Raw genomic sequence first — 16435 nt, 5'->3', positions numbered from 1 at the left:
ATATATACCTCAGTAACCGAATGTTGTAAAGTTTAGTGAAGCAATAAAGAGTTTTTATAAGCATTAAAATGCGAGTAAATAACTCACTTAAATTTATAACAATATGATCAAATTCAATTACAAATTAGATACAACATTGCCAGGATTTTGGACAAAACCAATCTTATGCCGAGTACACGTGTCACAATTAGTAACTTCGCAACTTAAACATCAAAGGTAATCCACCGACAACACTTTGCACTATATTAGAAGTGGGATCACCCCTAGGATGGCGCACCGTTTGCGGCGCGGGTTCAACCGAGTAGCGCGACAGCACAGCCGCCATACCAGCCAGCGACTGCATCAGACCCAGTCTCTCACCTGCAATAGTAATTTATACTCATAAGTTTTAAGTAACGACGTAATACATGTTTTAGTATTTCCACAACTTTTCAAAGTAATGGTTTGCCAGCTAATGACATTACATTATCTTCGTTTGGTTGTTGCAAACCTAAATCTCATTTGTGCATCAATTCACATTTGTAAATTTTTAACCGTGATTCTGATGATTTCAAAATTATCATCTACTACATACCACATTTTACGTATATCTTTTAAAGTATACAAAAAGTTTTTCGAACAAAAATGTTTGCTATTTGCAGCTAAACTAGTTGATGTAGAAGTTAAAACACAAAAATGGGAACTCACCAATACATGCACGGGGACCCTCTCCAAATGGTAAGTATATATTTTTTGTCATCGGGTTAATGAAATCAGTTAAGAAACGACCAGGCTTGAATTTCTCTGGCTCCTCGAAATAAAGAGGATCCATGTGCAACGCCTGCACTGGTATTAATATTAAAACGCCCTCGTCAATAGTAAGGTCCATCTCGGGGAACGTGCACTTACGAGTACACTTCCTTACCAAGTGACCCAACGATGGGAACATTCGGATGCCTTCTTTGAAAGCACAATGCAAGTAAGTCATTTCAGAAACCGCATCATAGCTGAGCTTGTTATTTTATTTCGCTAAAACTCTATCGATTTCTTCTTGCACTTTCCTTTGCTCTTCAGGATTGTATGCGAGTTCATGCAGCGTATAGCTTGTAGAGGAAGATGAAGTTTCGAAACCCGCGGCGAAGAAGACCATGATTTGAGCCATCATTATTTCTTCGGTTAATTCCAAAGATACTTCTTCAGGCGTGCCATTTGGTTTTGTTTTTTCTATTGATTGGCCCACGATCTTTCCTTTTTTCTTATATTCCAACAGAAGATCGACGAAGTCATGCCTGCCGCATGGTTCGTAATTTCTCTTTTGCAGAATAGTTTTGACAAGGGCGTTCGCGTCATTTTCTATTTTGCTAAATATTCTAATATGTTTGCATGCTTCTGGAAACATCTCTTTAAGCATTTGTTTAATAATTTGACTGACTTCTACCTTAAAAATATCAATACCGAGTTTTCGAAATGAAGAATTTTCCATATTAAGAGAATCCATGTCGAGGCCGAACCCACAAGCTCCGATGAAATCAGTAGTATACCGCGCCATTATCTCCCGAGAGTCCAGGACTCGTCCAGTCGGCGGTGCGTTGATAGCGTGGTTCTGCAGACGCTCAGCACGCTCCACGATGAGAGGGAACATTGCCTTCAGTTTGCCGCTGGTAAACGCTGGAGTCATACGCTGCCTCAACAGTTTCCATAGATCTCCTTCAGCAACAAAAAGATTTTTGGCCAAGGGCTCAATAACCGTTTTGTGAGTACTGATGCCTCTCATGTGAAAATGTCCAAAGTCTGAAACGAGAACTTGTTTTATCATTTCTGGATCTCTTAAGACGAGTTCTGGGCGCATCGCTCGATAAAATCCCACGACCTTTTCCTTCGGATATTTCCAGTACATTTCCACGCCAATTTGTGTCATACTTTTCTTCCATAAGTACATACGCGAATTGTTGCCGAAAAATGGTAAAGGTTTGTCATGTTTGATTCCTTTTTTCTCCCAATACGTGAACGTTCTAGTACCGTAGAGGTACAGGGCGACGCACAGCACGAACACGACAGCTAGGGTCAACATGGTGGAAGGTTTGTCAGTCGCAAACACTCCGCAAGCTTATATAGCCTGCAGTCCGATAGTAAATTGATAACAACAGTACACAAATCAGAAATATTTTTTACAATGTACGAAATTATTATTGTGTTATATATTTATGTAATATATATTTATATATTTATGTAATATATATTTATATATTTATGTAATATATATTTATATTGTAGAAGTTATTATTAAGGACGCGCCCCGCAATCGCGCGTTTAAAAAAAATATATAATGGCCAAAATATACGTGCAGCCTTTGGACCAACTATACGCAGCGGGCTGTCAGCGCTTTACGCGTCCAATACAATAATGGATTCAGGATGCTGATGGGGCTGCCTCGTTTCTGCAGTGCATCTGGTATGCTTGCTCAGGCAGGAGTTGATGGATGCCATGCCATCATAAGAAAAAAGTCTGCTTCGCTGCTCTGCAGACTGAGAGCTAGCTCCAACTCCATCCTGGGCACCATAGCATGGAGATTTGACTCTCCGCTGTTACTAGGAATTGTTCGTAGATGCATTTCGAACAATAACCTAGTAACAAAATAATTTAAATATGAACTGTTTTATCTTATTTTACTAACATAGTCGTAGGATCTGCTGTTTTATTTTATTTTGTACTAACACTATATATGGCACCGGCCGATACCAGTTTGCAAATGCAATATGCTAAAACAGATAGGATATTCTCCCGCATGCAAAATATATTCGATTGAGTTAAAGATATTGATTCAAAATCATCTGATGCAGACTCATTTTTGTGCGAATTTGAAACTGTTGATTCATTGCGTAATGATTTCGAAAATGTGCTGAATAAAATAGCTACCTTAGAGTTGAAGTCAAATCCTAATTACGTTGTTGATTATCAACCGCTTTCCTCGTTAGAAATTCTATTAGGCAGAGTGAAACGAGCTGCCAAAAAATTGCAATCGCAAGCCTCTCAAACTAGTGTTCATGTCGGACCCACATGTCAACTTAGACCTCCGAAATTGCCTCCGATGGAGATCCCCGAGTTCGATGGCGACATTAATAATTGGCCTTTGTTGTAAACCATTGACTATACCTACATGCCTATACTAGTTCTGAGTCGTCCACATGTACTTTGTGCAATTGCAATCACGACTACATTTATAAGTGTAAGGTATTTTATAACTACAAACCGAATGAACGTTTTAAATTCGTCAAGTCGAAAAATTTATACATAAATTGTTTAAGTTCTAGTCATCGTGTTTCCGCTTGTGCCTCGACATCTTTATGTAAAAAATGTAACACTAAACATCATACTTTATTATGCTTCGGAATCGAACCCTTTGCCGCGCGAAGCGCTCAGACGGCCCGTGCTGGTTACAAGCGAGTCGAATACGCCCCCCGCTCGCTCCGCAGGTACCGATGACATCGCGCTTTGTGCGCTAGCGGATGGTCGCAGTTTTACTCGCCGCGATTTTCGTGGCCCTACCACGGTATTACTAGCAACCGCACGTATTATTATCATTGTAGATTCTCGTGGTAATGAACATAGTGTTCGCGCTTTGTTAGACAGCGCTTCTCAAAGCAATTTTATTACTTGTTCTTGTTGCCAAATTTTCGGTTAAAACGCAAAAATTATTCAGTGGTTAAGGGGATAGGAGGTTCGAGTAAAGCCATTCAAGGTTCCGTAAAACTTAAATTTCATTTTCGTTTCGATTGCAACATTTTTTATGATACTGATTCGTTGGTTGTAGATAAAATCGGCTACCGACCGCAACAGTCGATCCTTCGTTATTGTCGAATGTTAAAGCTCTTCCGCTAGCAGACGTTTCATTGAAGTTGTATGTTTATTTAATATTTGTTTCGTGTCTTTGTAATAAAGGGAAGATGTTAGCTAAAAAATAACTTGGGCTCGGTATATTGAAATATTGCAAGGGTCCAAAGGTCGCATGAATGAGCAATCGCTGCGCGCGCGCCGACTATGCGACAAATAACTACCGCATGCAAAAAAATATATATGACACGGAATGTAAAAAATGAAAATATTTGTCTCGTACAAATGTGCCAACTGTGCCGAAATATCGGGAGCTCAAACAGCCTAATCGTGGTAAGAATCCCGTTTCTTACGAACAGTACACTTGAGAATATCCTCTTTCTCTATCAAATATTCGTAGTCCACAAAACCACAGATCGCTTGCTGCCTCATATACAACAGTAATATATACCCCTCCCCTGAACCTCGCCCGGAGCACACGCGGAACACCGCGTGCATCGCAAACGCAACAGCGTTTGCTATGCGTTGCAAACGCATTGCAGGTGTCAATGTGCTACTGCAAACGACTGCTGTAGCTTTGGTATGCAACGTGACAAATACAAAAGCAATCGCAAAAATACCATACAAAAAATTAGTGTCAAACTGGTGTGACTGACTGCCCGTATCCGTATTTGTTAGAATGATTACAAGAATTATTTATAAATTTCAAATAATCTCCTAATCTCCTACATTGTAATCTCTGGAAAAGACATGATTAACGGAACACCAGATATTCATTGGTTAAAATTATCAACGATTTAAATTATCTCTATACAAAGTAGCTAGTAGCTACAGGGCTTCAATGTTTTTTTTGCTCATTAATATTTGCAATTGCAGATGGGTTGTCTACCTTTAATCGACATAGAAGGGGACGCACTGAAATAGGATATTTCCCTGTCCAATGCGTTCCCTCCTCCGCCAAATCAACTTCCCCTACCCATAATTTCCTTATAAGAAAAGGAACGTGAATCAAAATTAGGCCTCCGGAACGCACACTCTACAGACGAAACGCGAAGTTGCATCCACTTGACACCTGTCTCCTGTGTGTCGTGATATTTCACCGGTCGAACCGACCCATTCGTGCACCCAACAAATAATGTTGTTGCGGGATCTACCACTGTTAAAATAGTTATTGCTAGGTGGTGACATTGGTCACCCTAAAGGCCCCACTGCTATCTAATACGAGTATAGATTGGACACTTTTCCCAGTCACGATGACTAGTACAATTGTTATATTGACGTAATTTTGGCCCTTTATCTTGCGATAATATAATTATTTTATCAACATTAATACATTTTGTAATATTAAACAATTTAATAATATAATTTTGGCTCATTTTAATTTAATGTTTGGAACATTCAAGTTATTAGTATTACATATACAAATACAAATAAAAGAAGAAATAGTCCTTTTACACCATCGTACTTTACATCGTTTGTTTTCGTGATTGGTAGGAGGAAAACAGATTTATTAATTAATACGAGTAGCTGTGCCCGCGACTTCGTCCGAGTGAATTACTGGCTTCGGGTAGCATTTACTTATTTAGGCTAATTGTTTTACTTAAACTTATAAAAAGCTAGCTATTGCCCGCATATCCTCTTTCTGTGCGTTCCCTTTTTCGTTGATTAAATATAGGTAACGTATCTGATTTTATAGAATAATATAATACATTCGGCGAATTCAGGTGGCTGCTTGTTCGTTTGCCACCTTGTAGTATAAAAAAATCCACTATTCACTTTTGTTTTTTTCACCCTTGAGGGTGAAACTCTTACAAACCTTTGAAGGTCATATTTATTTATATCAAATTTTCAGCATCCAAAAATTTTCAAGCTTCTAGCTGTAAAAATGACGATACTTGCATATATCTCATCGCTCTTTTCTACCCCTTGGAATCCATTTTTGGTTTTAAAAAGTAGCTCATGTCCTTTCTCAGGCTCGACTATTTGTGAGCTAAATTTCATTTAAATGGTTTCAGTAGTTACGGCGTGAGAACGCGACAGACAGACAGAGTTACTATCGCATTTATAATATTATAGTAAGGATAAGGATTATTTGGATAATGACATAGAGCGCCATCTGAGAAAAAAAGACTAGGGAATAAATTTATCGTTTCACTTATTGATATATCAAAGAACAGCTCAAACTGTTGAAAAGCAACTTGGAATTTTGTACAAAGATTTCTATTATTATAATATGTAGATGAACATTAAGTTAGGATTTTTCTATACTTATCCACTAGAGGACGAAATTGGTGGTATAACATTCAGCAGAATTAATAGAAAAATGATAGAACTACTTTTTAATACCAATATACAAATTAGGTACCTACTACAGTAGAAGTAGAACATAGTCTGGAAGAAAACATAGGCTATTTATTAGGTTTTTCTTAAAATCCGCGCGGACAGAGTCGCGGGCGACAGCTAGTATTTTATAATTGTAAGTAAAAATTAGACTAAGTCATTAAAAATGTTACCCTAAAACAGGCTTTCACGAGGACGAAGTCGCGGGCACATCTACTAAATAAAATATAATAATAATCAAAAAGTAGTTACTACTATAAGTATTATGTAGCCTTACCTTTAAAGTATTGAGCAGTCGTTGAATATTTAACCAGTACAAATATTGAATTCATAAGGTTTAACATTTTATTTGGTTAAAAATCAACTTAAAATCAAAAAAAAAAAATCGTAGAAATTTCATACACAAAGTTTTTAATCTCTTATCGGATGAAGAATTTAATTATACTTCTGTTATCATCCTTGTTATTTATATCGGTTGGCGATAAACATATAAATTTCTGGTTCATATACATATTCGCATTAGTGTATGTAATCATGCTAGCCTTAGCACTAATAGTCGTGGGCGTCGTCGCTCTCTACCTGTACGGAACAAGAACATTCAGATATTGGGAGAAGAGAGGAATCAAACATGACAAACCCATACCGTTTTTCGGCAACAACTGGCCGATGTACTCCAGAACTAAGAGCATGTCACAAGTGGCTACTGAACTGTACTGGAAGTATCCGAAAGAAAGGCTCGTGGGCTTTTATCGAGCAACACGACCGGAATTATTGATAAGAGATCCGAAGCTCGTAAAGCAAATCCTTGCGACAGACTTTGGCTATTTCAATATGAGGGGCTTTAATACTCATAAAAAAGTTCTGGAGCCACTGGCAAAAAATCTGTTCTTTGCCGATGGCGACGTTTGGAAGTTATTGCGACAACGCATGACGCCTGCATTTACAAGCGGAAAGCTGAAGACGATGTTTCCACTCATCATAGAGCGAGCTGAGCGCTTGCAGAATAATGCAATAAATGTACCGCCAACTGGAGGTGTTCTGGATTCCCGAGAAATAATGGCGCGGTACACTACCGACTTCATAGGAGCGGTCGGATTCGGTCTCGATTCAGATTCATTGAGTGATGAAAATTCAGCTTTTAGGAAACTCGGTGTAGAAATTTTTAAATTTGACGTTAGTCAACTGATAACACAAATGCTCAAGGAAATGTTCCCGGAAACATTCAAGCATTTAAAAATTATGAAAAAAGTCGAAGATGACGTATTCGCCCTAGTCCGCAGTATATTCCAAAAGAGAAATTATATGCCAAGTGGTAGAAACGATTTCATTGATCTACTGCTAGAATGTAAGAACAAAGGCAACATGGTTGGCGAATCTATAGAAATAACAAAACCTGATGGTACACCCGAACAAGTGTCGGTAGAACTATCTGAAGCTCTAATGGTCGCTCAGGTGTTTGTGTTCTTTGCTGCTGGTTTCGAGACTTCCGCTTCCTCTACAAGTTATACGTTACATGAACTAGCATATCATCCAGAAGAACAACTGAAAGTGCAAGAAGAAATCGATAGAGTTTTGGCAAAGTACGAAAATAAATTATGCTATGATGCAATCAATGAGATGAATTATTTACGATGCGCTTTTAAAGAAGGTATCCGAATGTTTCCTTCTTTGGGCCACTTGGTGAGGAAGTGTGCTCGTAAGTATACATTCCCGGACATGGACCTAACGATAGACGAGGGAGTCACAATAGTCATTCCTGTACAAGCTATGCACAAAGATCCTCAATTCTTTGAGGACCCTGAAGAATTCAGACCTGAGCGATTTTTAACTGACTTCACTAATCCATTGACGAAACATATATATTTGCCTTTCGGTGAAGGTCCTCGAGCTTGCATTGGTAAGTGTTACTATATTCCGTTATTCTCTTTATTAGATAAATGGCAAAGTAAATGACCATACTGAAAAAAAACTTCAGCATGTAAACTCCTGAATGTGTCTGGAATTGTCTCGAGATTGCACGTTTTATTTTTTGTAATGTGTAATATGATTTTTGTAATTATGATATTTATGTTAGAAAAATCGGAATTAAAAATTATGATACAATATTTAATTCCGATCGCATTTAACGCATAAATATTTTAAATAATTCCAGGTGAGAGAATGGGCCTGATGCAGTCGCTGGCTGGTCTAGCGGCGGTGTTGTCGCGTTACTCTGTTGAACCCGCGCCAAAATCGCCGCGCCATCCCACAGTGGATCCCACCTCGAATATAGTCCAGTCCGTAATCGGTGGCATACCTTTATTGTTCCGTCCGAGGTTCAAATAAAATAACAACTTCATTAGCTCACAGAACTGCTATACCATTTGATATTGATAATGTGAACGGAAATGGTAATAAATACGGTGTTGGGAAATTGTACTGCTACCATAATTTTTTTAAATTACCATTTATTTATTACTTCATATCTACATATATAAACTAGCAGTCGCCCGCGACTTCGTCCGCGCGGAATTAAAAGAACCTATTAATAAATATAGCCTTGTATTTAACAGTGGTAGATCCCGCAAAAAGTGTGACATTGTGAAGTCAACCAACCCGCACTGAGCCAGCGTGGTTGACTATGTCCTAGTCACCCTTATTTTGTGGTCGGCTCCGAGCCCCTCGGTAGGGACGTATAGTAAGCTATATATAGTATAGTCCGTACACAAAATGTATGTCGGCGACCCATAAACAAACAGATACGAGCTTTAATATTATTTCTAGACATTATGAGGAAAAAACAATCTCAAACAAAATGCACTAAAAAGTAACAAAATAATGTCATGAAAACCCTGCAAAGTAAGAAAGTTTTCTTCTTTCTTGTAACATATTGTTCTCATATTGTATAATTATTGTTATTTCGCAGTCGGTGTCAGACGAAGTAAATAAGTGACATTATATATGTGAGATGTCTGACGTTGTAGTTACGTTTATGTTGTTCATGTTTATAAGCGGAAACCGACTCCAAAATAACAATAATTATACATTACAGACATGTTACAAGAAACAAGAAAACTTTCTTACTTTCGAAGGTTTTCATGACCTTATTTTGTTACTTTTTAGTACATTTTGTTTGAGTTTGTTTTTTTATGATGTCGGCTTTCTTTATTTTTCTTTATTTTTTTTTATTTCTCGATTTTTAGTGAATTTGAAGTTGGATTACTAATTTTCTTAATACGTATGAGGACGAAAGTAAACACACACACGGGACACTCAGAAAGTTTTGCGAGACAAAAAAATGTTCTGTAGGTAAATATATTTTTATTACATCTTTTCAGAGTACTCTTCATCAGTCTCTATACAAAGTTTCATGCACTAAAAAGTAACAAAATAATGTCATGAAAACCCTCTAAAGTAAGAAAGTTCTCTTCTTTCTTGTAACATGTCTATATTCTATAATTATTGTTATTTTGGAGTCGGTTTCGGCCAAAGTAGGGGCAAACGTAAGTATATCTAATACGAGTACATCTCAAATATAAAATGTCACTTCGACCGATACTGATTTTGACGTGACTTTCACTGAAAGGTATCTGACGTGTGCATATTATGGGCTTTTTTTGTTTTACAACATAGTTTTATTTCCATTTTTATTCTGTGATGACGAGTTCGCGGACGATCGCTAGTATAAGTACAAATTAAAAAAAAAATTCCCCTTACACGATCGCATTTCTCCTGAAAAATCCAACTTTTAAAATATTTTAGCCCTTTTTATTTAGTAATACATGTTAATTAGTAAGACTGTTATGTTGAACGTTGTCTATGATGGTTAAAGAGTAAATAACGTTCTTTTAAACAATAATTTCAAAATTATGTTTTAACTGTAGAAGAATATTTAACTAAATAGAAAGTACTTTTTTTCATTATTGTGTACTTGCTTAATTTTAACGCCCTGCTACATGTTCTGAATATAATATATACTATAGATTTGCTATTAAATTTTCTTTTGCTTTTATTTAACAAATTTAAGGATCTATAATTCGTTCATACATCATTTTTATGTAAGTTTGACTTACGTAAGCCCAGAAAGCAAAATTGTGCGTTTCATTGTAACGTGATGTAGCATTTTCGTTTGCGCGTAATTTTATTCTTACGATATCTCCTTAACTATTAGATAGAATGATATAGTTTCAAGGGAAAATATAATCTACATTAAATTCTCCTTTGATAATGAACATAATCATTTACATAAGGGTTAATACTGAACTCGAATAATAGCGTCGGAAATAGGGCATGAATTTAATTGAAATTTCTAAATAAAAAATGGTTATTGTGAGAAAACTATATATGATAGATATATGCTATCGCGGACTTTTATTTAGCACGTTTAAAGAGCTACAATTCTTCCATACATCATTTTTATGTTGGTCCTATATAGCCCGGGAGCCAGGTACACTTTCGGTCAATTATTTCCTCTCGAGCGAAACTTCGTAAAATGCATAAGGGACTTTTACTATGAATACTCGCGACCATCAGCTGCGGCTTCGTGGGTGGGGTGGGCAGTGGCAGCCTCCCACGCATAGAGAAAAAAATTTTTTTTCAGTAATTTCCTCTCATTTGAAAATTTATCGGAGTATAGTTTATGTAGTATTTTGGAAGAAAAACATAGTCAGCTGACCATAACACGGTGGATTACACCTAAAGTGGCTCCTTGAAGATGAAAAAAAATTTTTTTTCAATGATTTCCTCTCAACTAAAAATTTACCTGGTGATCGTTTATATGCTACTATGAATGAAAATTAATGTCAGCTTGCTGTATCTCGGTGGAAAGTTTGTCAACTGGTACCTTGAAAGCTGTAACGCAACAGCATCTATAACCTACTGAAACTTATCAGCTGACTTTTCCCTTGACTTACAGCTAGCTGATTTTTTTTTTATTTACTAGAGTATTTTAACAATTCTCTGGTAAATTTTCATCAAGTTTCAGTAGGTCATAGATGTTGTTGCGTTAAAGCTTTCAAGGTACCAGCTGACAAACTTTCCACTGAGATACAGCAAGCTGACATTAATTTTCATTCATAGTAGCATATAAACGATCACCAGGTAATTTTTAGTTGAGAGGAAATGATTGAACATTTTTTTTATTTTTTTTCATGTTCAAGGAGCCAGCTGACGTATAATCCACCGTGTTATGGTCAGCCTACTATGTTATTCTTTTAAAATACTACATAAACTATACTCTGATAAATTTTCAAATGAGAGGAAATGTCTGAATATATTTTTTTTCTCCATGCGTGGGAGGCTGCCACTGCCCACCCCACCCATGGAGTCGCAGCTGACGGTCGCCAGTATTCATAGTATAAGTCCCTTATGCATTTTACGAAGTTTCGATTGGGAGGGACTTGGTCATGAAAATTTGTCGCTGGCTCCCGGACCAATAGTTTAGCTTACGTAAGTGATGAAAGCAAAAAAGTCCTTAACTTACGCAACGCATTTTGCAGTTAAGTTCAAAATCTACTAGTTATTTAAAAAATTAATTAAAAAATGAGACCCACCTGCAAGTACTACCTTTCGATTATTATTTTTTTATGAAAATCGGAGCACCAGGGGCGGAGCTACGCGGTAACACACATAAAAAAATACAGTGGAATCGATAACCTCCTTATTTTTGAAGTCCGCTAATAAAACCACTATTCAATTAATTTTACATACAAAATTAATTGAATAGTGGCTTTATTAGTTAAAAATAATAAAATACCTTCGGCATCGCAAAGTCGCGCGAATAGTCGAGAGTGCTAGCTCATAATAATAACCGCCTAAACTCGTAACAATAACAACTTATCACTAATCTTATAATCTATTGATTAAGTGTATTTTAATTACGATAGCTGGTGCGGGACAATGCAATCGTTCTGTAATATTTATTTTCAGTAGTTTTTTTTTTTTCATAAAAGTACTGTGTATAAATAGCAAAATTATATACATACATCGTAAGAGTTGTTATAGAGACATTAAGTCTGTCTGTCTGTAAAAAACTGTCCAAATGTATTCTTATTATATTCAAAGGAAAGATAGGAACCGAATGATACCTCACTCGGTTCAGTTGTTTATGCTGCAGCCGGTCACAATGGAATTTACATACAAAATCCACATACATAAAAACAAATTTATATACGCGTGAAAAACATGACAGTAATTTAATCGACTTAAAATTACGTTAAAAATAATTCTTATTATGTAAAATAAAAGAAACAAGACATTTTATAAGCTGTAGATGATTTCTTCTTGGATTTATTTTTAGTTTTTATTTATCATTAGTTATCCCACATACATCCGCAATTGCAGATGCGTTGCCTACTTTTAATCGACAGAGGAGGGAACCCACAGAAAGAGGATACATTCTCTTCCTATACATTCCCTCTTTCGTCAAATCCAATTACCCTTTCCATCCTTTCCTTATAAGATAAAGGTGGGAAGGAAAAGTGGACTACAATTAGGCCTCCGGCACGCAATTTTCTTTTTTTTTTACTATATGCTCACCCATAATGGAGGTAGGTAGAGTAAAAATGATGACTATACCTACCTCCAATATGACTGGAGTGGGCTTATAGGATTAACCACAAATTAATTTTACAGGTATTCAATAATTAAACAGAATTTATTGATAGTTGTAGGCCATTAAAGTAACAGCACTAGTCGTTACATATATTGCGTTCTTTATGTTTTAAATTTGAGACCGAGTGTTAAAAAACAAAAAAATAATTTATCGGACAATTTTATTGATATAAAATTTTTATCTTCTTTAGTATAAGTAGATATGTAGTTCTGTTATCATCATTTTCTTTATCGGTTGGCGTTAAACATATAAATTAGCGATTCATCAACATATTCGCATAAGCAAAGTAATTATGTTAGCCGTTGCTCTAATACTTGTGGGCGTTGTCGCCCTGTATCTGTTCGGAACAAGAACATTCAGATATTGGGAGAAGAGAGGAATCAAACATGAAAAGCCCATACCGTTTTTCGGCAACAACTGGCCGATGTACTCCAGAACTAAGAGCATGACACAAGTGGCTAATGAACTGTACTGGAAGTATCCGAAAGAAAGGCTCGTGGGCTTTTATCGAGCAACACAACCAGAATTATTGATAAGAGATCCGAAGCTCGTAAAGCAAATCCTTGCGACAGACTTTGGCTATTTCAATATGAGGGGCTTCAATACTCATAAAAAAGTTGTGGAGCCACTGGCAAAAAATCTGTTCTTTGCCGATGGCGACATCTGGAAGTTATTACGACAACGTATCACGCCTGCATTCACAAGCGGAAAGCTGAAGGCGATGTTTCCACTCATCATAGAGCGGGCTGAACGCTTGCAGAATAATGCAATAAATGTACCGCCAACTGGAGGTGTTCTGGATGCCCGAGAAATAATGGCGCGGTACACTACCGACTTCATTGGAGCGGTTGGATTTGGTCTCGATACAGATTCACTGAGCGTAGAAGATTCAGCTTTTAGGAAACTCGGTGTAGAAATCTTTAAATTTGACGTTAGTCAATTAATAAGACAAATGCTCAAGGAAATGTTCCCGGAAACATTCAAGCATTTAAAAGTTTTGAAAAAACTCGAAAGTGACGTATTTGGCCTAGTCCGCAGTATAATGCAAAAGAGAAATTATATGCCAAGTGGTAGAAACGATTTCATTGATCTACTCCTAGAATGTAAGAACAAAGGCAACATGGTTGGCGAATCTATAGAAATAACAAAACCTGACGGAACACCCGAACAAGTATCAATAGAACTATCTGAAGCTCTAATGGCTGCTCAGGTGTTTGTGTTCTTTGCTGCTGGTTTCGAGACTTCTGCTTCCTCTACAAGTTATACGTTACATGAACTAGCATATCATCCAGAAGTACAACGGAAAGTGCAAGAAGATATCGATAGAGTTTTAGCGAAGTACGATAATAAATTATGCTATGATGCAATCAATGAGATGAATTATTTACGATGCGCTTTTAAAGAAGGTTTGCGAATGTTTCCTTCCTTGGGCATTTTAGTGAGGAAGTGTGCTCGTAAGTATACATTCCCGGACATGGACCTAACAATAGACGAGGGAGTAGCAATTGTCATTCCTGTTCAAGCTATGCATAATGATCCTCAATTCTTTGAGGACCCTGAAGAATTCAGACCTGAGCGCTTTTTAACTGACTTCACCAATCCAATAACGAAACATATATATTTGCCTTTCGGTGAAGGTCCTCGAGCTTGCATTGGTAAGTGTAATTGCATTTATTTTTTTTCTCTTTATTAGATAAATGGCAAAGTAATTAAATAGGCTATCCTGAGCGAAACTTTGACATATAACGCTTATTTATTTTAAAGTTTCATTTGTTGTAATTAGATATTTATGTTACAAAGATCAGAATTAAAATTTATGATGCAATTTGAAACGCATTAATAATTAAAATAATTCCAGGTGAGAGACTGGGTCTGATGCAGTCGCTGGCTGGTCTGGCGGCGGTGCTGTCGCGCTACTCTGTTGAACCCGCTCCAAAATCGCCACGCCATCCCATAGTGGATCCCACCTCGAATGTAGTCCAGTCCGTAATCGGTGGCATACCTTTATTGTTCCGCCCGAGGTTCAAATAAAATAACAACTGCATTAGCTTCCAGGACTGCTACACCATTTGATATTGACAATGTGAACGGAAAGGAAATAAATACGGTGTTCGAGGAGATTTTACATATATTTGTTGGTTGTATGGTACTAAGAAAAAAGAGCAATTTAAAATGCACTCAAAAGTAACCTAAAAAAAACAATTTCAAACAAAATGCACTCAAAAGTAACCTAAAAAAACCAATTTCAAACAAAATGCACTCAAAAGTAACATAAAAAAAATTCAAACAAAATGCCCTAAAAAGAAACAAAATAATGTCATGAAAACTCTCTAAACTCTAGTAGTTAGTAGTAGGGGCTCAGTTTTCCGCAACTCCACGACAAGCGCGTATTTTGCGTGTTTCTTAACTCTAAAGAAAGTTCTCTTCTTTCTTGTAACATGTCTATATTGTATAATTATTGTTATTTCGCAGTCGGTGTCGGCCGAAGTAAATAGGTGACATTTTATATTTGAGATGTATTAGACATACTTACGTTTATGTCCCTACTTAGGCCGAAACCGACTCCAAAATAACATTTAATTATTTAATATCTCCCAAACTATTGATCAGAATTACATAGTTTAAAGGCTAATGTAATCTGCATTTAATACTCTAGCCATCAAACATATTTATTTGGATAAGGATTCATATCGAATATTAATAGCGCCGTAAGCTTACGACGCTGTTTTTCGTGTGCATTTTAATCGAAGTTTGTTCACAATAACATGGTTTTTGTGAGACATCCATAGATGATAGATGTATGCTACCGAAGACTTTTATTTAGCAAATTTAAAGATCTATAATTACTCCATACATCATTTTTATGTAAGTCATATAGTTTGACCTAGAAAGCAAAATTGTGCATTTCGTGTAGCATTTTTCGTTTCCGCGTAATTTTATTCTTACGATATCTCCTAAACTATTAGACAGAATGATATAGTTTCAATTGCAAATATAATCTACATTAAATTCTCTTGATAATGAACATGTTTATTTACATAAGGGTTAATACTGAACTCGAATAATAGCGTCGGAAATAGGGCATGAATTTAATTGATGTTTCTGAAGAAAAAAATGGTTATTGTGAGAAAACTATAAAAGATAGATATATGCTATCGCGGATTTTATTTAGCACATTTAAAGAGCTACAATTCGTCCATACATCATTTTTATGTAGGTCCTATAGTTTAGCCTACGTAAGCGCTGAAAGCAAAAATGTCCCTAATTTTCGCAACAAATTTTGAAGCTATATTCAAAATCTACTAGTCTTCTAGTTATTTAAAAAAAAAAAAAAAATGGGACCCACCTGCAAGCACTTCCTTTCGATAAAAATATTTTTCATCAAAATCGGACCACCAGGGGCGGAGATTCGCGGTAACACACATAAAAAAAAAAAAACAGTCGAATTGATAACCTCCTTCTTTTTGAAGTCGGCTAAAAATGTAGAAAAAAGAACACATTCTTAATATCACGGTATTTTTAGTTATCTTTACTATACATGTTTCTCAATATACGTTTCTACAAAAAGTTCATTTAAAATTTATTTAAAAAAAGTTCCTATGTCCGTCTCCTAGTTCTAAGCTACCTCCCCATCAATTTTCAGCTAAATCAGTTCGATCGATCTTGAGTTATAAATAGTGTAACTAACACAAC

The 16435-nt window shown here is 36.3% G+C and overlaps 2 protein-coding genes across 4 annotated transcripts; one reads left to right on the top strand and one right to left on the bottom strand.

The window, feature by feature from the left end:
• Positions 1-203: 203 nt before the first annotated feature.
• LOC106708889 (cytochrome P450 6B6) lies at positions 204-2081 on the bottom strand. The gene is given in 3 exon segments (XM_045677854.1): positions 204-235; positions 238-360; positions 688-2081. Coding segments are annotated over 3 exon segments (1518 nt in total). The 5' UTR covers positions 2051-2081.
• A 4578-nt stretch (positions 2082-6659) lies between these two features.
• On the top strand, positions 6660-14874 carry LOC106711887 (cytochrome P450 6B2). Of its 3 annotated transcripts, none has more exons than XM_045677846.1 (2): positions 6660-8047; positions 14601-14874. In XM_045677846.1, the coding sequence occupies exons 1-2, from the start codon at positions 6685-6687 to the stop codon at positions 14771-14773; spliced, it is 1536 nt and encodes a 511-aa protein (XP_045533802.1). In that variant the 5' UTR covers positions 6660-6684; the 3' UTR covers positions 14774-14874. The 3 variants fall into 3 exon arrangements, with proteins under 3 accessions (XP_045533802.1, XP_045533801.1, XP_014359794.2); XM_045677845.1 differs by lacking the exon at positions 14601-14874 and adding an exon at positions 8303-8562 and having other exon boundaries at positions 6663-8047; XM_014504308.2 differs by lacking the exon at positions 6660-8047 and adding an exon at positions 12987-14397.
• Positions 14875-16435: the final 1561 nt, after the last annotated feature.

This window comes from Papilio machaon, chromosome 5 (genome assembly GCF_912999745.1).
Source record: "Papilio machaon chromosome 5, ilPapMach1.1, whole genome shotgun sequence".
NCBI lineage: Eukaryota > Metazoa > Arthropoda > Insecta > Lepidoptera > Papilionidae > Papilio > Papilio machaon.
This window is presented reverse-complemented; position numbering and strand designations above follow the sequence as displayed.